The 26,010-nt window shown below is 50.5% G+C and overlaps 2 protein-coding genes and 1 long non-coding RNA gene across 3 annotated transcripts in view; 1 reads left to right on the top strand and 2 right to left on the bottom strand.

Moving 5' to 3' along the window:
- IL12A (interleukin 12A) overlaps positions 1 to 3,628 on the top strand; it is a 4,279-nt gene extending 651 nt beyond the window's left edge. The window contains exons 2-5 of the mRNA XM_042042397.1: positions 715 to 822; positions 944 to 985; positions 1,084 to 1,188; positions 2,703 to 3,628. Of these exons, the coding sequence (XP_041898331.1) occupies positions 715 to 822; positions 944 to 985; positions 1,084 to 1,188; positions 2,703 to 2,918 (471 nt within the window). The 3' untranslated portion in view covers positions 2,919 to 3,628. The remainder of the gene's footprint in view (positions 1 to 714; positions 823 to 943; positions 986 to 1,083; positions 1,189 to 2,702) is intronic.
- A 393-nt stretch (positions 3,629 to 4,021) lies between these two features.
- On the bottom strand, positions 4,022 to 15,420 carry CARD8 (caspase recruitment domain family member 8). Its single transcript, XM_042041927.1, has 16 exons — positions 15,330 to 15,420; positions 13,232 to 13,263; positions 12,950 to 13,015; positions 12,365 to 12,415; positions 11,882 to 11,911; positions 10,918 to 10,965; positions 10,786 to 10,829; positions 10,623 to 10,672; positions 9,717 to 9,937; positions 9,389 to 9,639; positions 8,183 to 8,317; positions 7,807 to 7,945; positions 7,002 to 7,055; positions 6,810 to 6,893; positions 5,969 to 6,238; positions 4,022 to 4,929 (listed from the first exon to the last, which is right to left on the bottom strand). Exons 1-16 carry the CDS (start codon positions 15,356 to 15,358, stop codon positions 4,910 to 4,912), a joined length of 1,524 nt encoding a protein of 507 aa, XP_041897861.1. The 5' UTR covers positions 15,359 to 15,420; the 3' UTR covers positions 4,022 to 4,909.
- A 7,513-nt stretch (positions 15,421 to 22,933) lies between these two features.
- LOC121670952 lies at positions 22,934 to 26,004 on the bottom strand. Its single transcript, XR_006018345.1, has 2 exons — positions 25,341 to 26,004; positions 22,934 to 24,116 (listed from the first exon to the last, which is right to left on the bottom strand). It is a non-coding gene; the product is annotated as an uncharacterized LOC121670952 (long non-coding RNA).
- Positions 26,005 to 26,010: the final 6 nt, after the last annotated feature.

Raw genomic sequence — 26,010 nt, 5'->3', positions numbered from 1 at the left:
GGGATGGGGTAGGGATGGCACCCAGGAAAGCAGGGATGGGGCAGTGGTGCTACCGAGCCAGGAAATGCTGGAGCAGTTTCGGTCCCCGGGCAGTCCCCAGGAGGTGCTGAAGGCACCAGCTGGGCACCCAGAGGCTGCTGAGGGTACCGGCAGGGTGGACGCTCCCTGGAGCCTCCCTTCAAGTCTCCATCCCTGTCCCTGCTTTCATGCTGCCCTGAGCAGCCCTTTAGGACTGATTTGCTCAGGTCTCTTTCTTTTCCTATTTTTTTGCTAAAAGTTTTACTAAAACTCCCTGCTGTTTTCACACCCTTCATCTCAGAGGATCCCAAAAGCCCCAGCACCAGACAGGTGCTGTTCCCCACCCCGTATTTGCTATTTTTCTCTTTCTAAGAGATCCTTTCCATTTGAAACTCTACTGCCATAAAGTTCTCCCTAAATTCCACGTCTGACAGAATCATTTAAAGCCATGGAGGCAGAGCAATTCGCAATAAAACATAAAACAAACTGGTGCAAAACCTGGGATTATTCCCAATCTATTTCCTGTATTTCATATTTAACCACAGTCCTCACAGAGCCTCATTCCTGGGATTCATCTGAGCACAGACAGCTGAGATACATCAAATTATTCTGTGTATTTACAGATATATATATATAAATATATAAACTGTATCATGAGGCTGTCAGTGACCCTTTTTTATTCCCTCTTCCCCACAGGAACTCGGCACCCTGGGATTCGAGTGCACCCTTGAAGAGGTGGATCTGGAGGACATCACGGAGAACCAAATGAACACAATCAAAGCCTGCACAGCTGAGGATCCAGGGGTAAACCAGCGAGAAATAGAGAGAAATCGAGAGAAAATGTCACTTTTACCTCCTAGTTTCATGCAATACGTAATCCACACCTCCATTAAATCACAAATCCTATTTCTCGTTTAATTTGCAGCCTGGAAACTGCCCAGCCCTGGAAAGATCAACTTTTGATAAGGTAAATGCAATTTCCCCACAAAATCCCTTCTTTTGGCTCGTTGTGCGTTTCAATGAGCAGCACATTCCCACATTTCCTAACAATTCCCTTTTTCCCAGGGCAAATGCCTGCAGGGCATCTCTGAGGACCTCAGAGCCTACAGGGCACAGCTGAGGAACCTCAACGACCCCCAGCTCCTGGTGACTCTCGATGGGATGATGGAGGTGAGGATTCCCGCCTGGATTTACCCAAAAATTCAGGAAATAGGGAATAAAAAGCTCCATTTCTCCTCCAAATATTGAGATATAACAGACCTGCTGCACTGGATGTGACACAGGCTGGACTAAAGGTTGATAAATACTTCGAATTTTAGCCTCAGTCTATAAATTCTATCATGAAATATTTCAAGATTTGCCTCATTCATGATAACATTCAGTATTTCAAATTTTACCCTCAGTCTATTCATGCAAGCATTAAACAGTTCTAAATTTACCTTATTCATGATAAATTAAATATTTCAAATTTCACCCTCAGTCTGGCAATGCTATCATGAGATATTTCAAAATTTACCTTAATTATAACTTTTGATATTTCAAATTTTGCCCTCAGACTATTAATGCAACCATAAAATATTTGAAAATTTACCCTTTTTGTGATCTTAATTATCTTAATGATAATTAAATACTTCCAATTTTACCCTCAGTTTATTCATGAGAAATTAAATATTTCAAATGTTACCCTCAGTTTATTAAGGCTAACATTAGATATTTCAAAACTTTCCCTATTAAGAATATCATTAAATATTTCAAATTTCATCCTCAGTAAAATAGTGTTATCGTTGAATACTTCAAATTTTACCCTCAGTCTATTCATGATAAATTAAATATTTCAAATTTTACCCTCAGATTATTAATGCAATCATTAAATAATTGAAAATTTACCCTATTAATGATAACACTAAATACTTCCAATTTCACCCTCACTCTATTCATGATAAATATTTCAAATTTTAGTCTATTCATGATAACATTAAATACTTCAAATTTTACCTCAGGCTATTAATGCTATCATGAAATATTTCAAATTTTACCTTCATAATATCATCAAAAACTTCTGATTTTACCCTCAGTCTACTCACACAATCATTAAATATTTCAAATTTTGACCTTCATAATGATAACATTAAATACTTCAAATTTTACCCTTAGGCTATGAATGCTAACACGAAATATTTCAAAATTTACCTTAATAATGATATCATTCAACACTTCAAATTTTCCCTTATTAATGCCATCATTAAATATTTCAAAATTTACCTATTAATGCTATCATTTAGCACCCCAAATTTTACCCCCAGCCCATTAATGCTAACATTAAGTATTTAAGACTTTATCCTATTAAAGTTCAATTAAATATTTCCAATTTTACCCTCTCTCTACTCAGGATAAATTCAATGCTTCAACATTTACCTTCTTAATGATCAATTCAATATTTCCAATTTTACCCTCTGTCTACTCAGGATAAATTCAATGCTTCAACATTTACCTTCTTAATGATCAATTCAGCATTTCCAATTTTTCCCCTTGTTCTATTCACCACCAATTAAACATCCCCAATTTTTCCCTCAACGCCTCCTTACTTCCCGCTTTCGCCATTCATCCCTGAGGGGGTAAAACTCCAAGGGGGTTTTTTGGTTTAGACATTTTCTGGACTGGCTGTGACCCTTTTCCTTGTGCAGGCCCTGGGCAGCAGCACTGGGAAGGTTCCGGAGGCGCTGGCAGGATTGGGACCAGGATTGGGACCAGGATTGGGATCGGGATTGGGATCGGGATCGGGATCGGGATTGGGATCGGCCCCGTTCCCGGACAGGCTGAGGCTCTGCAGTGTCCTCCAGGCTTTCCGCATCCGCAGCGTCACCATCAGCAGGATGCTGAGCTTCCTGAGCTCCCTCTGAATCCCAGGAATCCACCCAGAAGCCAAGGAGATCCTGGAGGAAAAACAGTGGGATCAACACCCACCGGCTTCCAAAGGAATTCTGAATTTCCCAGAGTTCGTTTTTAGGGAGTTGTGCCTTTTAAACCATGATAGATTCCCAGATTTTTGGAACTTAAGCTCCATCCGAGCACCAAAATGTTCCTAACTCTAACTTGTCCACATTTATCCAGCTGATTTCTCAGGAATTGAGAGAATTGAGACCTATTCATGATAATCCATTTCCTCGGGGGTGCATTCCAACTCAGGATATTCTACCCCATGATTTATTTATGATGATATTCCATTCTATACCATGATTTATGATATTCCATTCTATTCCATGATTTATGATGATATCCCATGATTTATTTATGATTTTCTGTTCTATTCCCTGATTTATTTATGATATTCTTTGATTTATTTATGATATTCCTTGATTTATTTATGATGATATTCCTTGATTTATTTATATTCCCTTCTATTCCCTGATTTATTTATGATGATATTCCATGATTTTTTAATGATATTGTTCTATTCCATGATTTATTTATGATATTCCTTGATTTATTTATGATGATATTCCTTGATTTATTTATATTCCATTCTATTCCCTGATTTATTTATGATATTCCCTGATTTATTTATGATGATATTCCCTATATATTCTATTTATTGCCTAATAAAATCAAACTTTACTCCAAAACCAAGGTGATTTTTTTGTCCCTTGGGATCCAACACGAATCCCTTTAAATACTTTGGATATTGCTGGCATGGGAAGGCACATCCCCATAATTGGTGTCTTTTAAAATCCAAGTTTCCATCTTGGATTGGGTTGGATGAGGCTTGGAATAACTTGGGATAGGGAAGGTGTCCCTGCCCATGGCAGGGGTTGGGATGGGATGGGATTTAAGGTCCCTTTCATCCCAAAAAACCCCTTTGACCCCTTTGGTGGCACCTCCAGCTTTTCCAGGTTCTGAGGAACAAGTTCCATCCTCTCTTCCCAGTTCTCCTCTCTTCCCAGGACATCAACAACTTCCCAACATTTCATCCAACTAAAACAAAAAATCAAAAATCAGATGGAAATAATGGAAATTTTTCCTGTTTTAATCTTTCTTTTTTAAAAGTATGTTTTCCTTTCCCAAACATACACAGAGGAAGATGATCCCAAGTATCCCACGGCCTTAAAAACAAGACAATCCTTGATCTGCTTCCTCCTCTCTTCTGCAAATACCATTTTCCCCAATTTTTTTCTGATCCTGTAGCACAGGGATTTGGGCTCCTCCCATTTTCAGCACCTAAATTCTAGTCAAGTTCCGATAAATCAAGTAAAAAAAAGAAGTATAAAAAGTTTCTCATACAAAAAAGAATTATACAATGTAAAAAATGGAGACAAACTATACAGAAAAGAGGGGAGAAGAAATTCCAGGGGGAAATTCCGAGCTGCCTGGAGTTCAGAGTGGTGTTCCCCTTCTTTGGAAATTTTAGGAAACAGAAGCATAGCTTAACAAGGACTGAATGTACAGGATATGCACAATAATTCCACATATACAGTGATTATCCAAAGGAATTTGTGGCAAGTTTAGGATCATTCTTCCCTGATCCATGAGAAATCCGATGCACCTCACGATTCTGGCAGTTCCATGTTTTTTGGAAGGGGATGAAAGTTTCCAGGGTGATTTTTCTCCCTGTTTTTCCCTGATGGAAACAAAAACCTTTCCCAAGTGATGAAAAAGACAAATTGGTTTTTTCCAGTGTTCGTGTCTTTCCCTGTGGGTGAAGCCCGGAATTCCGGGATCCACCTCTCCTGAAGGTCTTGGAAGTGGCTTCTATCCACACAAAATTCCATTCACGTTTCCCTGGAGGATCCTGCCTGAGTGGTGATGCCCTGAACCTCCCTGAATCCCAGCAGGATTCCAGAGGAGCAGAATGGTTGGATTGGGAAGCTCCCTCCCTCCTCCTCCTTCAGCTGGCTCAGCTCTGAGCCGAGAAACCTGAGGGAAGGAAAAAACACACCTGGATTATGGGATGTCTGGAAGTGCCTGCAAGACCCAAGTGGAGAAAGAAATTGAATTTAAAAATATTCAAGTTGAGAAATAAATGTATTAAACCCCCCGAGGCAGCACGAGGCTGTGGCGCAGAGTCTGGGAGGGAGAGCTCTCCACCTTTGCCAGCCAGGTTGTTTCCAGGGAGAATGAGCCATGGAATTAGGTTGGAAAAGCCCTCTAAGACCATCCAGTCCAACCATGCCCCCACTCCATCCCAAGGCCACCACCGCCCCACGTCCCCAGGAGCCACACGTCTGCTCGATCCCTCCAGGGTGGTGACTGTGCCCAGCCCTTTCCATGAAGAAATTTTTCCCAATATCCAATCTAACCCTCCCCAGGCACAACCTGAGGAGTTTTGTCCCACGTTTCCTTTTGTCCTGAGTTAAGGAATTAAGATCAAAGTTTTGCTGTTGCAAAAAAACCCCCACATTTAATTTTTCAGGACAATTGCCCTTGGCTGGCTGAGTCCATAAAATTATGGAATGGCTTGAGTTGGAAAGGACCTTAAAGGTCATTTAATTCCAACCCCTGCCATGGACAGGGATAATTCCCAGCTCCCTGAATAATTTGGATTTGCAGAAGGCAAACTGAACACAAGAGCTCCACAGAAAGGAGGGGGAGCTCCCTTGGGAAATCCATTCCCACAAGAGATGGAACCACCAAGTCATCCAGCAGGGAAGGTGTTAATCAACCTTTCCTGAAATAAAGACCCAAGCAGCTCTTCTTGGGAATCCCAGGAACCAGTCTGGACACCCAGGTCATGCTGAGTGCTCTCCATCCTCAGGGCAAAACTATTCCTCATTTTGTATCCATTTCCGAAGGGAAGGATCAACCACCCCAAAACATCAAGTCACTGCTGAAAGCAGAAGGGACACAATTTTGACCTCCATAATAAACCATGCACTGGGGATTTGTAAATTCCCTGATGGGAATTCCCAAAGTCCAGCTGAGCCAGGGATGGATTCAGTAACCAGGGAGCTGATACCTTGCAGCGTCTGCAGGATCTCGTAGGTTGCTTTTTCCCCGAGGCTTCTCTGCAAAGCCTCTGCAGATCCATTGCCCTGCTCCCTGTCTCTCCACTTCCTCAGCACCAGGAATTTCTGCATGTTCACGTCCTTCTCCATGGCCTGGATGTTCTCGATGTCCTTCATCTCCATCTGGAGACACTCGATGGCGACCTCCCTCCAGTGCCGGTCCAGGAGCTTGGCGATCGCCAGCAGCTGTTGGTCCGTTAAGCTTTTTGTGCCCGTTCCATCTGAAAAACATTGGATTTTCCCCAATATCCAACCCCAACCTTCTCTGCTGCAACCTGAGGCCATTCCCTCTCCTCCTGTCCCTGTTCCCTGCGAGCAGAGCCCGACCCCCCCGGCTGCCCCCTCCTGTCAGGGACTTGTGCAGAGCCACAAGGTCCCCCCTGAGCCTCCTTTGCTCCAGCCTGAGCCCCTTTCCCAGCTCCCTCAGCTGCTCCAGCCCCTTTCCCAACCCCATTCCCTTCCCTGCACATGCCCCAGCCCTTCCACGTCCTTGGGAGAGTCCCAAAACCGCCCCCAGGGCTGGAGGAGCCTCAGCAGTGCCAGCACAGGGGACGGGCACTGCCCTGGGTCTGTGGGCATTGCTGGGACCTCCTTGGCCACCCCTGGCTCATGTCCAGGCCCTGCCAACCACCAGCCCCAGCTCCTTTTCCAGCAGCCACCTTTCCAGCTGCTCTCGCCCAAGCCTGGACCATTCCAGAGGGAAAAGTCTTTTAAAAAGTGAGCTGGGTTTCAACTCCCAGGACACAAAACAACCCCAACCAGGCTCTTCCCAAGGCCACAGCGAGGCCCCACCTGCAGTGCCACCAGTCTTCTGCTTTTTGCTGTGGAGCCCCTCTTCCTCCAGGATGCTGAGGGCTGGCTTCCGCTTCTGCACACCTGGGAAGGGATCAGAGGCGCTGTCACTTGTGTCACCTCTCCCCAGAGGCAGAGAGGGGTGCAATGAACAAACCACCCCAACCCCAAGTTCTCTGCAAAGTCACTCACTGGCTGTGCTCCTCCTCTGCTCGTTCTTGTTCTGGTCATAATGGATCCAATCCCCTGGGAAAGGTCACAGGAGACAAACGTGAGGGAGGAATTCCCAGTGCTGGGCCCCACCTCCAGGAATTCCCAGGCACAAAGCAAAGCTGTTGGGTGGATTCCAACCCCCGAGGTTTGACAGAACGAGATTTTTCCCCTTTTATTCAACGTGCTGCAGCAGGCCCAAATAGGCCAGAGAGATTGCAAGTTATAATGCAAAATATGCAATTTCATACTATATGATACAATTATATGGATAATATATGGATTAATATGTTACAACACAGAATAATAGGCAGGGGGGTTGGAACTAAATGGTCTTTAAGGTCCCTTCCAAAAACAAACATTCCATGACCAGCAGCTCTACTGGGAGGAAAGGCTGGGAGAGCTGGGATTGTTCAGCCTGGAGAGGAGAAGCTGCAGGGTGACCTAACTGGAGCCTCCCAGTGCCTGAAGGAGCTACAGGAAAGATGGAAAGAGACAACTTACAAGGGATGGAGGGACAGGAGCCAGGGAATGGCTTCCCACTGCCAGAGGGCAGGGCTGGATGGGATATTGGGAAGGAATTGCTCCCTGGGAGGGTGGGAAGGCCCTGGCACAGGGTGCCCAGAGCAGCTGGGGCTGCCCCTGGATCCCTGGCAGTGCCCAAGGCCAGGTTGGACACTGGGGCTGGGAGCAGCCTGGGATAGTGGAAGGGGTCCCTGGGGGTGGAACTGGATGATCTTTAAGGTCTGTCCCATCCCAGACCACTCCCTGGTTCCCAAGGACTCACTCTCTCGGAGTTTGGCTTTCCAGACGGTCTCATCCGAGTCCTGCTCCACCAGGGACATGGTGAAGTCATCAGGCTTCTCCAAGTACACTTCAAAGTAACTCTTCAGCTTCAAGAGTGATCCATCAACAAATTCAATCTCCTACACAACAGAAATATGTCAAAAATAAATATTTCTCTAAGATAAACTAAAGAGAAGGCAACTGGCTGTTGGGACAGATTCGAGCCTAACTCCCATCTCCCAGAGTTTTGCTGTTGACTTCAGCATCAGGATTCCATCCCAAAATTTTAGGGCTCTAAGAGGCAAATGGCTCCTTTTTGTGCCACATTTCCAGGGCAGCTGCAATGCAGGAAGCAAGGGTGAGTGTAAGGGACTCACCTCAGGAGTTATTTCAGCTTCTGGCTCACAGATCAATCTGTACTTCTTTCCTTCCTGCAGTAATTTTTGGCACACGGCAGGCTTGTCAATTTTAACAAATTTCTTATTTGAGTGCTTCACAGCTTTTGAGATGTCCTAAAATTTAAAAAATACCACTTCAAGGTTAATATTTCAAGGTTACTCATTCCAGTAGATGAAATAACATTTAAAACCTGTGTTCATGTGGCTGCCTGGGCTGTTCTCTGGCCCCAGCTCTACAGCACAGCCACGACCCCAAACTTCCCAGAAAGCTGTGGAATAACCACACTCAAAAAGCATCACCAAACCTCTCCAGCTGTTGTGCCATGGGGGTGAAATGAGATAAGAGAGTTTGCAACCCCAATAAAAGGCAGGGTTTTGTCACTCTCCTCACTGTAATAGGGTAAATTCAAGTCCTGCTCCTGCCAGAGCTCCTGAATGACCCCACAAACCCAATTTCCTAATTATAACCCATTGCAGGGCAATGCAAGGAACTTTCTAGAGCTGTAATTTTATCCAGGGTTAGTTCCATGGCCTCTCTTTTCTCTGCAGACAGGCTCTGTTCTCCTCTGAGGTTATTGCCAACGTGGTCCTTGGCAGCAGGGAAGTTGGTGGCACCTGGATGAATTCATTGTCAGCTGCTTTCCCAAATTCCCAAATTTTCACCGGGGACTCTGCCACTGCCCTGGACAGCCTGTTCCAGTGCTTGACCAGCCTTTTCCTGAAGGAATTTTCCCTAATGTCCAATCTAAACCTCCTCTGGTACAACTTGAGGCTGCTTCCTCTTGTCCTGTCGCTTATTCCTTGGGAGAAGAGACCAGGACAAAGAATGGAAATGGAAAAGCTGGAGAGAGACGATTTACTCAGGATGGAGTGACAGAAAAAAGGGGGAATGGCCTCAGATTGAAAGATTGTAGGTCTAGATTGGATATTGGGAAGGAATCCTTCCCTGGGAGGGTGGGCAGGCCCTGGCACAGGTGCCCAGAGCAGCTGTGGCTGCCCCTGGATCCCTGGCAGTGCCCAGGGCCAGGCTGGACATTGGGGCTGGAGCAGCCTGGGACAGTGGGAGGTGTCCCTGCCCATGGCAGAAGGTAGAAAGAGATGGGATTTAAGGTCCATTCCCACACAAAGCACACCAGGATTCCCAACCCCACCCTCCCCAGGCCCAGCTCCCAGCCCGGGCCGTACCTTTATGAAGGAGTCGTTGTTGGTGGCCACATAGACCCAGAAGGACAGGGAGGGGTGCTCATCGATGGCTTTGTAGAGGATGACGGCCCCGTGGTACTGCAGGGGCTGCTGGCTCTGGATCAGGGGTCCCACGGGGGACAGGGAGCTCACCACCCACTTGACGTGCGACGCCGAGAACTCGGCCGAGGGCTCGATGGCCGCGCCCCCGCCCTTGATGTGCAGCACCTTGAAGGCCACGCCAGCGCCGTGATCTGGGGGGAACATCCCGGGGCTCAGCACTTCCAGAGCATCCCCAGGCACCATCCCCAGCCCCTGGCCCCACACTCACCCCCCAGGCAGAGGCAGTGCGGGAACTGGATGGAGCTGAGCGCGCCGGGCGCGTCGCAGCGCACGTCGAACAGGGGCCCGCCCACGATCCAGGGCTTTTCCACCAGCTGGGCGTACTTGCTCCAGGATAACAGGGAATACGTGATCCTGGCGGCACCTGTCACCTCGAAAATGAGCCCAGTGATGCTGCACTGGTAGGAGCCCTCTGCATCCAGCAGCGCCCTGCAAGGGACATCCGGCACTCGGCAAAAATACCGGGAGCTGCGGGGTAACGGAGCAGCTCCCTCCCGCTTTATCTCAGCGGCCACAGTGTGCTCCTCTCTCTGGGTCTGAGCCGTCACTGGGCTGGTAAAAACCACTGAGGGCCCACCCAGCCTATGCAAAACAGCTGGAAATGAGCATTTTGCATAAAACTTCCTGCACCGGGAGCTGCTCTCACGGGAAGGGCTCAGCGTCAGAGCCAACATTTTCCGTGGATAACAACAGCAGCCAGCGTGGAGAACAGCAAGGGATACATGGACATCCCACAGTGACAATTCCAAGGCAGACAGAGGGAGAACAGCGCTGCATCCAAGGGAAAATGCAGGGCTAAAGGGGAGGGTGAAGCAGGGCAAGAACCCTCACGTGCATCCAGGCTGAAACCAGCACATAACAAGGGGCTGGCTGTTAATTATTGCAGCAAGACAAGGCAGCATCCCGGAAAACCCTCCCAAGAGTTCTCTTGGGCCAGGATCTGGAGGCAGCACAGGCTCTAAACCGTGATTTTTAAGGGTTTGGGTGCACCTCCCAGTACAAATCCAGGTGCATTTGTGCAGACAATGAGCTGTCCTCCCACTTCAACCAAAGACTGAAGCACCTTGGTCAGAACAACGTAAACTTAAACCCATTATATTCAAAAAATTCATACATAAACTGTCCTCCAGCAAGTCTCCTGGGGGTCACCTGCTCCTTCTGGTCCTGGAAACAGATTTTAAAAAAATTATCTTAAAAAAGGTGAGAAGAAATTAGGATTACAGATTGCAAATGATCTAATGCAAAAGAAGTGGGTGGCTTTTCCCTCACAAACCTACATTTTCACTCCTGCAGTGCTCACAGGGTGGCAAGCAGCTCTCTCCTGGTGGGAAAAGAGAAAGATGAGCTCAAGAACAGCCAAGTAATTAAAGAGCCAGGAATAAAAAAGGCCTCAGGAGATCTGTTCCTACCTGACTCATTGCAGTGAGGTGGGGATTCCTTCTCCTCCTGTTCTTCCTCTAGGAAAAAGGAGTTTGGAGTAAACACCTCAGTCTCCAGAGGGTTTCTGCTCCCACATTCACCCAGGACAACCCCACAATTTCATTTGCTTAAATTCAGCAAATCCTAAGGAGAACATTCCTGAGAGTCCTTGCAGGCCTTGCACAGCCTGGGGGTGAAGCTGAACATCAGGATACAAATTTGCCAACAGCTCCTAAGTTGCCCAAACTGCTGGAAATTTTCAGAGGAGTTAAAGATTCATCCTCAGGATGAGCCTCATGGTGCCAAGGACAAAGTACAACCCCCGGCATGGAAACTGGGAACAGCATTCCCAGGGAACAACCACCACATTGTCTGCCATGTGTTTGTCCCTAAAACGATTTCAGAGTGCCTGGATTCTCCTGGCCGAATCCTACAGGACAGAATTCCAGCAGAGCTGACACTTCAGGCCAAAGGTTGTGTCCTGAAGGGTGGATTTGGGAGCAGGGGAATGGCAGAGCCGCCGTGCCAAGAGCCAGGATGAGCTGCTTCCCATCCCACCCTCCCTCCCAGGAAAAAGGGATCCTGGAGGCTGTCCCAGAGCTATCCTGGGACTCCAACACCCTCCTGGGCTGGGAGAGCCAGAGAAGGCCTTGCTGCAGCAAACAGCCTGGCAAACAGCAGCCTGCAGCTGGCTGCCTTCCCAAGCCCTGCTATCCCATCCCCGAGTTGCAGCAGGATTGGAACGGCACCAGGAACACTCCCTGCACGTGGAAGCTCGTGGCCTCCACCCCCCACTTCCTAGGGATGCTCTCCAGCAGCTCCTTTTCCCAGAAGATACGGAGGGGGTGGCTGGAAATCCTTCCTGCCATCCCACAGCACGCCTCGGGTGCTGTTCATCCGAGCTGGCTTCCTCCTGCTGAGCAAGGGCTACCAGGGACAACAAACCACACTCACCCAGCCTGCCTCCATGCCACTCCTCGGCATCTGGGGAGCAAAAACATCGGAATTGTTTAATTATCAGCATTACACAAAAGCACAATAAACTGCTGGCACACAACCCGTGGAAGTGCAAACCCACCAACAGCAAGCGCTTCCTTTCATTCTTTTCCTGTCCATCCTGTTTGGCCAGTTCTGTTGCCAACTTTTGAGGAAATTTATGGCCTCTTGGTGTTTGGACAACTGCTGTGGTGTAAAAATATCCATAGGCATTGTGTCTGCAACATCCATGGGTGTTGTGTCTGGGAGGCGAAAGCAGCACGAGCTGCTGCCCTTCGATCATTGATAGGAAACCCTTGGCTCCCAAAAGTTTTATTGGGAAAGCAATCAGAGTTAGCATTCCCTAATAACTGTGAGACTGTTCCCAGGAGAAGCAGCTGCTTTAAACTGAACAGCAGTTTTATAAAAGAGATTACAGATCAAACACAATGCTCTGCTCACCTGACTCCTCTTCCGAGCCGCTGCTGGAGCTGCCTTCGGAACTGGCCTCTCCTTAAAAACCACACCCCGTTAGGCACAGGTGGGATGGGAGCGCAGGGATCCATCCACAGGTTGGGATCCATCCACAGGTTGGGATCCATCAGGCCAGCCAGCAGGTTAGATAATGGGACAGAGCAGAAAAAACACTGAGGCAGAGAGAAGCATCAGAGCATCAAATCCCAGCTCCAGGGGAGACTTTGGGGTCACCCAGGCCCTTCTGAAGGGTCTTTAGAACATTTAATTTTCATGTTTTATGCATCCTGGGATTATTTTGGAGCTTCAGCCATGGCACATCCCAGTTAAATGATGGCTTTCCATGGCAGGTGGGAGCAGCCTTGGTGGGAGCTGTGTGTCCCACCAGGCGTGGCTCGTGCGGATGCACCAAATGTGGCTTTAATTAATTATTCTCACAAACGTCAGTTGAACAGAAACCAGCACTGGAAAGTCAAGCATGTGCTTTGGGATGTGGGTGTGGGGGAATTTGGGATGCAGGACCAGCCACACCACCACAGGAGCGAGGAAATCCCTGAGCCATGGTGTGCTCACCCTCCGGGTGCTCCTCGGCCGATCCCGATCCCGATCCCGATCCCTCCATGCCGTTGGGTGTCACCTCTGCCAGAGAAAAGCAGGGAATAAAAGCTGGAGAAGGCTCTCGTCAATTTTGTACTCAGAGAAAGGGAATAAACAACAAAAGAACAGGCATTTTAAAAACCAGCACAACCAATCAAAATAATCCATAAACTAAGGGTTTACACCGAGGTTTTTAAAGCCAGTTATAGAATTCCCATTCCCATTCCCAAGGAGGGGCATTTCCCAAAATCCCTGTACCTTTTTCATCCGAGGAGAGGGACTCTGCTCCGCTGGAAGACAAAAGCAGACACACGTGAGCAGCTGTGCCAGCCCTTTCCCACGCTTCCACAGGGGCAGCATTCCCCACTCCCAGCCCGCTGGCATCGCTCCCAGCCTCGGGAATCTGGGAGCTGACTTGGGATGGGGCTTGGTGAGTAAACATCCATCTCCTGCAGCATCACCCCGACCCTGGCTCTCTCCTGGCCCTTCTGGGGACACCTGGCTCTGCTGGACACAATTCCCACTGGCACAAGCTCCTGGTTCCAGCCCCCATTGCTGAGCCCTGGACTTCGTGCCAGGCACCCATTGGATTTGGGTGCAATCCAACCAATCTCCAGCCAGGCAGGAAACTTGGATAAACTCTGGCCTTCAGCCATGGCAGACAACTCCAGCAGACCCATTTGTGGCAAATTCACACCAACCTCCAGCCTCCATCCACCCTGGAAAGGGGAAATCTGCTGGTTTTATCATTCACAGATCATGATCCTGTTCGGAAACCTTTTCCTGGAGCTCCACAGAGCTCCACAACATCTGTCAGGCAGATCCAGCAAAGAAAAGCTGCCCTGAGGACAGGAATGGCCCTGGGTGCAGTCACCATAAACCAGCAGGTGACATCCAGCTCTCCCACACTGTGGTGGCACCGGGAAATATTCCAGAACCTCCGCCCTGCCAAGGGGCAGCTGGAACAGCAGGCAGGGAAAAAGCACCCAGCCCGCTTTTTTTTTGGAGGTAGGTGAGGGTCACAGGGCCATCCCAGAGGTGCTGAGGGATGCTGGGGATGGTGAAGCCAAGATGTGGGAGTTGCTCAGCTCAGGAGGCTGATTTCGGCCATCCTGGATGCTCCTGGAATGAGCGGGCACCACCACGGGGGTCAGAGCCTTGGGGCCACACTGGGACACTCAGACACAAAACTGAAAAATAAATAAATAGATGGGAATGGCAGAGGCAGGAAAATCAATCCCTAACGAGTGAGGATTCCTGAGGAACTCAGGGAAGCGATGCCAGCTGGGGCGTCCTGGCAAAGCACAGCAAAGTGGCTGCACGGGGCTGGAGAAGTTTCTGGGTCAAGGGCAGGAAGAAGTGGGAAAGGTTTTCCCCCACAAGGAATTACACAACAGTTTGCTCTTCCAAACTGTATGTTGTGAAAAAAAAAACAACACAAGAATTATTTATCTGGAGGATTTGGATGAAGTCTGGACCCTCTCCAGGGCCGGCAAGGGAGCCAAGCGATGTTTGAGCAACCCCGCAGCCCTTGCACCAAGTGCTGGCTTGCTAAACTGGGATCGCTTCCCTCCGCGCCGCCTCCAAACCCCTCGCAGCTGCATCTCCCTCCTCCCGCGCTGGCAAACAGCTCCGGCAGCGCACAGGCGCGGGGGGAGAAAGCACAAAAAGAGACAAAAAACCCACCCGGGCAAAGCCCCGGGCATTGTGCAGTTAATTAACTGCAGCCATTAACTGCGGCGGGCAACGGGCGCTGCCGAGCGGAGGAGCCTGGCGGGGCAGCGGTTCCCAGAGCGCGATAACGCGGGGAAGGAGATAAGCACGAGCCTCGCTGCCCGGGCTCGGGGCACCGGGGGGCACCGGGGGCGGTGCAGCGGGGCCGGGGGGTGCGGGGCCGGCGCTGCCTCGCCCGGCGCTTTGTCTGCAGCAGCAGCGGGGGATGCGCGGTGCGGCCGGCGGGGCCCGGAGCCCCCGCTGCAGGTGCACGGCCGGGCACGGGCACCCAAACTGCCCGGGGACGGGGGCGGGGGGGGTTTGGGGACGGGAGGGAACCTCCGGGCTCGGTGCCCAGGAATGGGGGGTCGGGAGGGGGTGGAGGAGCAGAAGGATGCGGGGATGCAGGTGGGGTGGGGGATGGGAGGATGCGGGGGCGGGGCTGGGGGACAGCGGGAGGGCGCAGGGGGACAGCGGGACGGGCTGGGGGACAGCGGGAGGGCGCAGGGGGTGCATGGGGAGAGCGGGAGGGGACGACAGCGGGGAGAGTGGCGGGGAACGCCGGGCAGCCCCGGGGGCGGCGGGGAGGCTGCAGGAGGATGGCGGGGGACAAGGGGAGCCCCGGCACCCCACGGCCGCTCACCTGTCGGGCTCCTGGGCCGGGCCGGACATCGCGGCGGATCCGCTCGGCGGCACCGCGCGGGAACAGCGCGTGGGGGCGGGGCCGCGCTCGGACCCGCCCCGGACACTCCCCGGAGCTCGGGATCGGCCGCCGCTTTCTCGTCCCCCCCCCTCGAACTCGAGGTGCTGTGGGTACACGACACTCCTGCACACAGCCTCCCTCGGTACAGGTACAGATAGACACGGTGTGATTCGTAAATATATGGATGATGTTCATTTCTGGGCGCACTGGGTGTTATCTGTTGGGATATTAGTGTTCTATACACATAGGAGATCATTCTGGAATCCTGGAATGGTTTGGGTGGCAAGGGACCCTAAAGCTCATCTCGTTCCACCCCCTCCGGTGCCATGGGCAGGGACAATTTCCATGGATCGGGTTGCTCCAAGCCCTGTGCAACCTGGCCTTGGACACGCCAGGATCTGCCTCCTGCTGGCAGAGCTGCTTAGGGAAAAGAAAAAAAAAAAAAGAAAAAGTTAAAATAAAAGAAAAAACCAGCCCAAAACTGCAGCACATTCAGGGTTTTTTTTTGTTTGTTTGTTTTAAACAAAAAGGGAATAAACGCTTCTCACCCAGAAGCATTTTGGTAGGGAAGGGCTCCTGGAGGATCTCAGCACCGCAATAAACCCCGGAGCCCCAGCAGTGAGGGGCACCCGCCTCCCCCCACCCCTGCAGGGCAGCCCAGCGTCCCTGCAAACCCTGGTGAGGGGAATTCCAGAGCTCCAGACAGGGAAACCCCCCCCCTCACACCCCTTCCCGACCCTTACCCTGTCCCCCGACTCCTCCCAGACTGGAAACATCCAAAGTCACCTCGGTTTGTACCCAGAGAAACCCTTTGGAAAGGGGTGGGGTCAGATACCTGGTTTAAGGATATTTCTCTTATTCCAAGAGCTGATCCAGCCCAAATCCACATCTCAGCATCACCCCCGTCCCCCTATGCCGACCCCAGAGCAGCTCTGGGGTGCAGGTGGGCTCTGGGGTCCCCCTTTTTGTGCGTCTGCCCAGGGCCCAGAGCAGAAACAGAAATAAGCTCTATAAACAAACGTAAGGACTTGAGCAAACACAGGCTCAGAACGCTGCTCCAGGTGCCTTTCAAGCACTCAGCTCCCGGCTCCTGGAAATATTCTGGATTGGAAGATGCCCCTTACCCCCAATTGCAGATCCTTGGGGTCCCAGGCCACCAAACAGTTCTGGAAAATCCCCTATTCCCAAGAAAATCCATGTGCAGAGCTCACAGGAACGAGCTGTCATGGCTGGGCTGTAGAGGGAGTGTGTAAAACTGATGGAAACCCGACCTAATGAACCAGCTTTTAATGGGACACCCTGGAAAAGGGACCTAAAGGATGGGTTTGGGCAGAGATGGGAGTGCCACGGAAGGAAATCCCCTGTAAACAACACCCTGGCGTTGTCCAGGCACCGGCAAATGCAGCCTGGAACAAAGTGAAGGAAGTGGGAAAAGTTCATGGCACAGCGGCAGTTGAGAGTGCAAATAATTGCCCACGATGGAGAGTAAATAAGGAAAGGAAAGCAAGACAGGAGAGAAAGGAGAAGGGGAAGGTGGGGGTGATGCAGAGGGGGTCGGGAGGGTTTGTCTCTCGCAGCTCCATCCCTGGGATGCAGCTCAGAGCTTCCTAAGCATGGCCGAGCCATCATTTCCCAGCCGTAAATGTAAATATCCCGTGAACTGTCACAGCCCGAGGATCCACGAACTCCCCCGGGGCAGCCCCAGCCCAGCGCCTGTTGTTTGTGGAGCTGCGGCAGCTCAGCCCAAACCTCTCCAATTTAGAGTTTTCCTCTGAGGGTCTGATTCACCCCCCGGCAAAAACTGGCCCAGTTTGACATCAACAACCCTTCCCCAGTTTGACTGGAGTCACGAGGTGCTGAAGGGAGGTTGGACTCCGTTTCTGAAAGCATAAATCAGCTTTTTTTTCAAGGCCAGGGGCAGATTTAAGTCACAGCTTTGACGGCACTTTATAAACCAGGCCCTTCTGTGAAAGGGAAACTGGAGCTGCTGGTGGCACCCCGGGACAGCTCCTTGCAGGCAGCTCCGAGGGGATTTCCTGCTGCTCCCCTGGGGAGGGGTTGGAAAGCAGAGGCTGCGGTGCCTCAGGTTGCCAGACATTCGTCACCTAAAAATCAGCCTCTGGAGGCACCCAGAGGTGCCTCCTACATCCTCCTACAGCCCCTCTGTTTTTGCAGGTCCATCCCCTGAGCACCACATCCATCCCAGTTTTAAAAATGGGGATAAATCATAGAAATCCAGAGCCTGAACCAAATCTGTGGAGGGTAGCAGGGGTATTTAAGGAGGTGAAAAGAGCCATCTCTTCTTCCTTCCCTGGCAGACCTGATCTGGGTTTTAAGAAGGAGGTTTTTCAGCACAGAAGTTGATAATGACACTTCTCCTTCTCCTCCTCCTTTTTTCTTTTCCTGCTTCTTCTTAATCTTCCTCTTCTCCTCTTCCTTCTTCTTCCTTTAATCTTTTTTTCCTCCTTCATCTTTTCATCCTCCTCCTGCTCCTTGTCTTCCTTCTTCTTCTTTTAATCTTCTTCACTTTCTTCTATTATTATTGTTATTATTATTACTCTTACTACTCACAGCAGGCTACGCATTCACTTTTCGGGAACCATTTGAGCAATTGATGCATTTACCAGATCACTAAAGAGAAAATAGGAGAGACGCAAAGAAAATTGATGCAAACGCCCAGAATCTCCCACTTTGTGCTCCCAGCTGTTTCTCTGCCCAAGCCACGAGGATGAGAAGGGTTTGCAGTGCTCGGGTGGATTGTTCAGCTCTTCCATGGATTCCCATTTTCTAAGGGAAGCTCAGTGAGTGGCTGGTTGTACTTGCTGGGTGCGGCGGGCCCTGCAGCATCCCGGCACAACAGGGGTGTGTCTGGCCAGGGATGGGATCAGGGAATGTGAGCAGGGCGGGAGGAGCTGTGTGGATACATTGAGAGAGCAGCTATTCAAAGAAAGAGCAGAGTCCTGCAGGAATCGCCGAGGGCTCCCCGTGCCAAGCTCGGAATGAGGGCGGGAATTGTCCTCCCAGCACAGGGAGCTGCACTGTGCCCTGAAACCCTTTTGTCAGCAAATGGAGATTTCTCATTTCAGTGACAGCTGAATCCCAGGCTTCCCACGTGAGCCCTTTGCAATCAGCTGAAGGATGGAATTAACGCTCCTGTTTTGCCTGCTATAGAATCACGAAGTCGTTTAATCACAGTATCATAAAATCACTGTTTGGTTCAGCTTGGAAAAGCCTTTAAAGACCATCCAGTCCAGCAGTGCCAAGGCCACCACTGCCCCACGTCCCCAAGTGCCACATCCACAGGTCTTTAAATCCCTCCAGGGATGGGGACTCCAACACTTCCCTGGGCAGCTGTGCCAGGGCTGGACACCCCTTTCAGTGAAGGAATTTTTCCAATATCCAACCTAAACTTTCTCTGCTGCAACCTGAGGCCGTTCCCTCTCCTCCTGTCCCTGTTCCCTGGGAGCAGAGCCCGACCCCCCCGGCTGCCCCCTCCTGTCAGGGACTTGTGCAGAGCCACAAGGTCCCCCCTGAGCCTCCTTTGCTCCAGGCTGAGCCCCTTTCCAGCTCCCTCAGCCACTCCTGGGGCTCCAGCCCCTTCCCTGGACACACTCCAGCCCCTCAATCCCCTTGTGAGGGTCCCAAAACTGTCCCCAGGACTGGAGGAGCCTCAGCACAGAGGACAATCAGTGCCCTGGGTCTGTAGCATTGCTGGGACAACCGGGATGCTGCTGGATTTGGGATAACGGGGTTGAATAGCAGGGATGCTTCCCTGGGTGCTCCTGGATCCTAACCCCCTTTACCGGACACTCTTTCCCACTCACACCAGTATCCGGTGATCCTCACCAGTATCCACAGGGATCAACTCCAGAGCCGCCTGCAGATGGCAACAGCTCCCCAGCCCCGCGCTCCTCGCCCGGGATTCCTCCGAGCTCCTCCCGGCTCCTCGGATGGAATAATTGATAATATTATACGTAATAATATTATGGCGTCGTCAGAAACCAAAATAATAAACAATGATATCAAATCATGAAGTAATATTATAATATCAAAGATAATACAATCACAGAATGAAAAAGAAGTAAAGTCGATTATCGGGCTGTGTGATTATGGAGGAGTTGGTGCCCCTAAATTGGGAATGTGGGGCCGTGTAATCCCACCCAAAATTCCCGGTGGGCTCAGGGAACCCTTCTGATCTCCTTCTTCATCCCCCAGGCACTTCCCAGCACGGGATGGGACAATGCAGAGAGAGGTGCCTGTTGAAAATGCAGATTTTATTCAATTCCCAATGCTTAATTTTCCCTTTACAGCAGCTTTGAACTGACAAAAAGCAGGGTTGGGTGGGATATTGGGATGAAATTCCTCCCCGTGAGGATGGGGAGGCCCTGGCAGAGGTTGCCCAGAGAAGCTGTGAATTTTTTTGCTATTTTTGGTGTTTGGGGGTTGGTTTTTTGCTTAAATAAAGGGCAGGGGCTGGCTGCTCCTGGCAGTAAGAGAGGCATAAGGGGAGAGGAGGACTCTGAGAGGGAAAGGAGAGGAAGGAAACCGGGATAGGGCGGAAAGGAGACACAAAACCTTTGGCTGAATCTGATGGCAGTGGAAGCAGGGAGGAAAGGCAGGCCAAGGGCACAGGGGGAAAGTGAAAATGAAAGGAGAAATGGAGCTGTAGCTTCAGGTACTCGTTCAGCTGCTCAGGAAAATATGGATTTTTCTCTATATAATTTATATAGATATCATGCTAGATATATGTTTTACTCTTTATTTATTTGCCCCACCATGTGGTTTGCAAAAGTGATGGCCAGAAAATCAGCTTCTCCCCTCCAAATGGCATCCAGCAACCCCCAGGGGAGTGGATACATCCCAGCCACAACAAATATCCCTGCAGTTTCTCTGCAAAAACACCACCCTGATCACCAGGGATGCATCCCAACGCCTCCATCCACATCCTGCAGCATCTCTGATTCCATAATTGTGTCCAGGCCTGCTCACAAGGAACTCGAGCTGGGTTTGATTTCCCCTGACTCCTCTGCAGCCAGGCTTTTGTCTGGCACTGGAACCAGGAGCATCCCCCCCAGATCAGCACTGGGGACGTTGTGTTGTCCCTCAGAGGAATAATTACAAACATCCAACCTCCCCTTTGGGCTGAAAGAACCAAAATTGTGTCACTGGGGCTCCTGCTGCACACAAATGGGGCAACAGCCTGGTCTGGTGATTATGCCACGTATTTCTGATGGATATTCACTGTTTTTACCCCATTCTGCTCCTCATTGTATCATCCTGGAGCCCCAAAAGGTGACAGGAATTGCAGGAGCCACCAAATATTTTGCTGCAACTCAGTGAGTGGCACAGGGAGGGAGGAGGGTGCTCTGATGTCTCTCCCTGGACTCCCCACAGCCCTGAGCTCAGAGTCACTGCAGATTATTTATTATTTGGCATTTCTTGGTGGTTTGGTTGATTGGTGTGGAACAGGGGGGTCTGAGGCCATCAACCACCCCCAGCCCAGCTCTGCAGCCCCTGATCCCCTCAGCCTGCGGGACACAACTTCAGAGCCACCCCCTCAGTGCACAGCATTTCACCAGCAAGCTGATTTCCAGCCCGATTTTTGGGATTTAAACGTCACTGAGTGAAGCAACAAAGCCGCCTGAGCAGGAAGCCGGGGCTGGACACGGCAGATCTGCTCTTTGGGCTCGACAGGAGCCACCCACCTCCTTTTCCAGCAGGGAATATTTGCCCTTCTCCCGCCAGCCCACCAGTTTGTGCTGCCCAAAGGGGACACACCAGTGGGATGGAGGCCAGCAGGACCCCTGAGGTCTGAGGAGTGGATCCAGTGGGGCCATTCCAGAGGTTTTCCCTGTTTTCCATGCCGCCTCCGAGGCTGACACGGTTATTTAAGGAGCCTAAAAACAGCAGGGTCAAACCTCTCCTGCCCCTTCAGCATCCTCATCATCCCTTCTTGCATCTCCAGGGGATGCTTCCCTGTGGAACACACAGCCCCGTGCCTGCCTCACTCCTGGAAAAATAGCTGGAAGGGTTTTCTCCCCCCTTGTTTTTTTTTTTTCATTTTCTCCCTTTTCCCCCCATTTTTTAACAGCCTCTTACCTGGGTGATGCCCCAAGCAGCCTCAGTTGGGGGTGTTGGAATTTCCCCCAGGAAAACCCTCTGGCTGCAGCCTGTTGCACAGGGAATCCAGAGAATTCAGGCTCCTGCAGACAAACTGGGGTGGGAATTGTTTCATTTGGTAAAAATAAAATCTCTTCAGAAAGAAGGGGAGAGCAAGAGGGGAATAGGAAAGAATTTGGTGCTCACTCCCTGCCCTGGGGTGTTGCCCCACTCTTACGAGCCCCACGAAAGCTGGGATCACCTGGAATTCCTGGTGGAATGTGTGGAATGGCAGGGAAGCAGCTGGGATGCAGCCAAGGTGACCTCCAGGAACACTGGGATCACCTGGAATTCCTGGTGGAATGTGTAGGACTGCAGGGAAGCAGCTGAGATGCAGCCAGGGTGACCTCCAGGAACACTGGGATCACCTGGAATTCCGGGTGGCACGGCAGGGAAGCAGCTGGGATGCAGCCAGGAGGGATCTGGCAGAGCATCCCGGGATGAGCAGCCCTGGCTGTGTCACACCAATCCTTTCACCTCCCGCTGCTCCGGCTGAGCCCGGGATGCTCCAGGGCAGCCGGGGCGGGCTCATCCCGCTGGGAATTGCTGCTCCTGACTCATGCGATTCGTGTGGGTGGCAGCAGGGATGGGAAAGAATCCGCTGCTATATTTAACCACAAATAATAGGAAGAGGTTGAGCTTTTGGGCCGAGTTGTAAATAACAGCGGGATGAAATCACGGCAGAAATCCACGCCTGGATCATGGCAGCCTCCGGAGAACCGGCGTGACTAACAAGGAAAAATGTTGCTCCCTGGAAAACACAAAAAATTTCAAAATGAAAAAGGTTTTGGTTATTCCAGACCAACACGGGGCTCCTTCCAGCTGTGACAAATTGTCCTGTAGTGCCTTTTAGGATATTCCAGTGTTTCTGTGTCCAGCTGCTCCCACCCAGCCCTCTGTGGCCACTCAGCTCCTCCCTGGATCCCAGAGGGATTCCATATGGATGGTGTGGGATCAAGGCTTAATCCTGGAACCATTTTTAGGAGTTAAGATCATTCGATTCAAAGCAAAACCAGCAAATCATCCCTTACAGGAGGAGATGCTCATTGTTTGTAACACCAAAAGCCTCAGCCAAAGTCATGGCATGAGAGGGAGCCTTTCCATGGAGTCAAGGGATTAAAATCCCAATTACGAGGAATTATTGCAAAGGGCAAACCAGTCTAACCCAATCTTTCTAACGCTTCTGTTTAGCAGAAGGAATAAAGAATATTTTCAGTGTCACATGCGAGCTGGAAGCCTGACAACCCATTGGTATCAATATCATTACCCTGTAATATTATCTTATTGTTGATATTCCCACCTTTTATGTACTGGAGAAAAGAAAATTGTGTGAAATAAATAAATATTTTATACATGAAATACAGAAATAAATGTTGAATGGATAGTAATGAATAAATTCTATTTGTTTATTTGATTTGATTATTGCAGAAAGCACATTTCATTTCTGGAGGACACCCAAACGTGTTAACAGCCTGGGAAGGAGTCAGAGTTGTCCAGGAGGGTTTCAGCCTTTCTCTCTCACTTTCCCTGGTTTTTAAACAGCCCAACAGCAAATATTTGCTGGCAGTGGGGATTTCTGGGCTGTGAGGTAATGGCTGCTTGAGTTTTTTTACATCTGCAGAGTCATCTCCTCGGGTTTGGAGCCTTATTGCAGTTACAGATGTGCTTGAGAAAGGGGAGGCACTGGAGCTCAGCTTTGGGGTTTAATTCCAGCAGTTCAGAGCTTTCCCTGAGCCCTGCTCCGAGCTCCCTGCTGATGGAAGGGCTTCCTTAGGAGCTTCTCTGGAAGTTTTTACAGGAGTATCAAGAACTATTTTGTTCTATTAAGAACTATTTAAGAATTATTTTGGCCTTGGAGGAGATTCCCACTGGGCTGTGTGTGATTATCATGGAATCCTGGAATGGTTTGGGTTGGAAGGGACCTTAAAGCCCATCCCATTCCTCCCCTGCCATGGGCAGGGACACCTTCCACTATCCCAGGCTGCTCCAACCTGGCCTTGGACACTGCCAGGGATGTGGCAGCCACAGATTTTCTGTCCAACCCCCAGTGCAGCATCAATTTGCACCTTAATTCCTATAAAAACCTCAATTATCACAAGGTTTGGGTCTAAGGGTATTAAAATATCATTGAAGCTGAGAGTGCTGAGCTCATTCCTATCACATCCAAAGCTGTGCTTCCCTCCACCAATCCATGGGATTTTTCCAGCTCCCAAACACGTGAGGCTTTCAAAGTCTTCCTAAAAGACAAACCTCAGGTCATCAGGATGTTTATTCCTAAGTAGTTTTCCCATATTTGAGGGGAAAAACACCTCAAAGGGAGCTCAGACGTGAAGCATCGCTGTGCCAAGAGCATCTTCTGGAGCAGGTTCCCGTGGGGAAGAGTTTGGAGCTCCCCAAATGCCAACGGTCCCGGGGACAATCACTCCATCAAATGGTTATTTTGCCGTGTCAGCACTTTGGCACCACCTTGAAGATGTGGATGATCTTAATGATCTGCTGCTCCAAAGGGATCGATGGCCTTCTGCAGGGGTCATTTGCAGGATCAATAGTTGTCCACCCCCTGTAAAACTGGAGAAAATCAACTTGAAAGCTCCTTCCCAGAAATGGCTCCGGATTTTACCTGATTCCAGGGAGTCTCAAAGTGGGTTTCCTACAGATTTTGGGATGGGGCAGGCAGGATGTGGTCACTAATGATGGGTTTATTCCTGCTCACAACTCCTGGTCCTGCCCCAGTGCTCTGCTGTGCTTGGGGGACAGAGAAATTCCAGGTTGGATGGAGCTGGGAGCCACCTGCTCTAGTGGAAGGTGTCCCTGCCCATGGAATCCTGATGGAATCAGAGATCCCTGCCTGCCACCACACTCCCACTCTCCAGAGATTTCCAAAATGTGGCAGCTGCACCACCCCAAATCCCCTAAACCCACAGAGGATGCAGCCCCTACATCCACGGCCACCCCAGGATGAATCCTCTGGCCCTGATTCCTCATGAGCCCCTATTCCTGCATTTTCCCAAGCCAGGCATGGGGCTGCTGGGGCTGGGGCAGCTGGAGTGAGCAGAGGTGCATGCCAGGACTGGAATTCTTATTCCCTCTTGCACCCTGCTCCCTCCAGCCACGGTTTTCCTTGTCTGATGGGACACGGAGCTGCTCCTGAGCCACTGCTGCAGGCTGAGCACCAAAGCCCAGCTCACGGCACACAGGGCCAGCCAAAATGTTGGCTTTAACAAGCTATCAACAGGATTTAATATTTCATGGAGCTCTGAGGGAGCCACAGCTGGTCAGAACTGCTGTTAAAAGGCTGAGCTCTATTAACGGCCGGGCGGCTTCGCCAGGCGCCTGCTGTTTACTCACAATTGGCCTTCAAAACACCACATCAGTTATTGTCAGGTCTGGAGGGAATGTGGCCTCTGGAGCTGCTGCTGGAGCTGCTGCAGAGCACCCCAAATCCTGCTGGCCACGGGCAGGGACGAGTCCCCAAAGCAAAGGGTCCCCCCTGTGCGAGGCGGCTGCTCCAGCAGCTCGGTCCTAAAGCAGCTGGGGCTGCACCCACTGCTGGCACCCTCCTGCCCTCTTTTCCCAGCCCCAGCCCCCTTCTGCAGGGAGAAATGCCCCAAAAGTGAGGAAACAGATGCAGAACAAATCCCTGAAATGCAGGGAGAAACTGCAGTTTCTCCTCGTTCGCCAGAAGCCCAGCACCACCAACCCTTCCTTCCTCAAACTCTGCATCACAGCTGAGAACTTGTCCCCTCCTTTTTTGGTCCTGAGCACTCCAAAATGTGTAATAGATACAATTACCCAAAACTGGGGCTGACAGCAGGGGGATGGCTTGCAGCTACCAGCAGTGAAATCATCACCAGGCGAGTAAACAGGACAAAGGAAACAAATTTACTCCACGTGATGGTCACGTAGGTGGGTCAGCAGCCGCCTATCAGATCTGGCAGGGTCACCTAAAAGGAAACCAAGCAGAAAAGGTCTGGTCAGCTTTTGCCATGTTTTATGTTAGTCAGTTTTTCCATGACTGGATGAGAGCTCCCTCTCCTCTCCCTTTTGCTGGTGTTTTGCAATTGAGCTGAAGGTAATCAGCAAAGTACACAGATGAGGAGCTGTGGTCACGGGGGTGGATTGGGACACCAGGAATGTCACTGCTGGGTGACACAGGGACCTGTGAAAAAAGCTTAATGGCAGGAATAAAAACCAACCTGCACAGGGCCCCAGTCTGTCACTGCCCACTCTGACACCGCTGCTGGCCTTTCTAAGCTGCAAAATCAGTGGTGGGCCCTGCACCTCGAGTTGCTCAGAGCTCAGGTATCCTCAGGTACCCTCCTGCCCTTGGCTCCTGCTCATCCCTGCACCCTCAGGTTCACTCTCACACCCTTGGCTCCTGCACATCCCTGCACCCTCAGGTTCACTCTCACACTCTTGGCTCCTGCTCATCCCTGCACCCTCAGGTTCACTCTCACATCCT

The sequence above is a fragment of the Corvus kubaryi genome, unplaced genomic scaffold (genome assembly GCF_017639235.1).
Source record: "Corvus kubaryi isolate FWS band 111438036 unplaced genomic scaffold, C.kubaryi_AGA036_p1.0 37397, whole genome shotgun sequence".
NCBI classification, from domain to species: Eukaryota; Metazoa; Chordata; class Aves; order Passeriformes; family Corvidae; genus Corvus; species Corvus kubaryi.
This window is presented reverse-complemented; position numbering and strand designations above follow the sequence as displayed.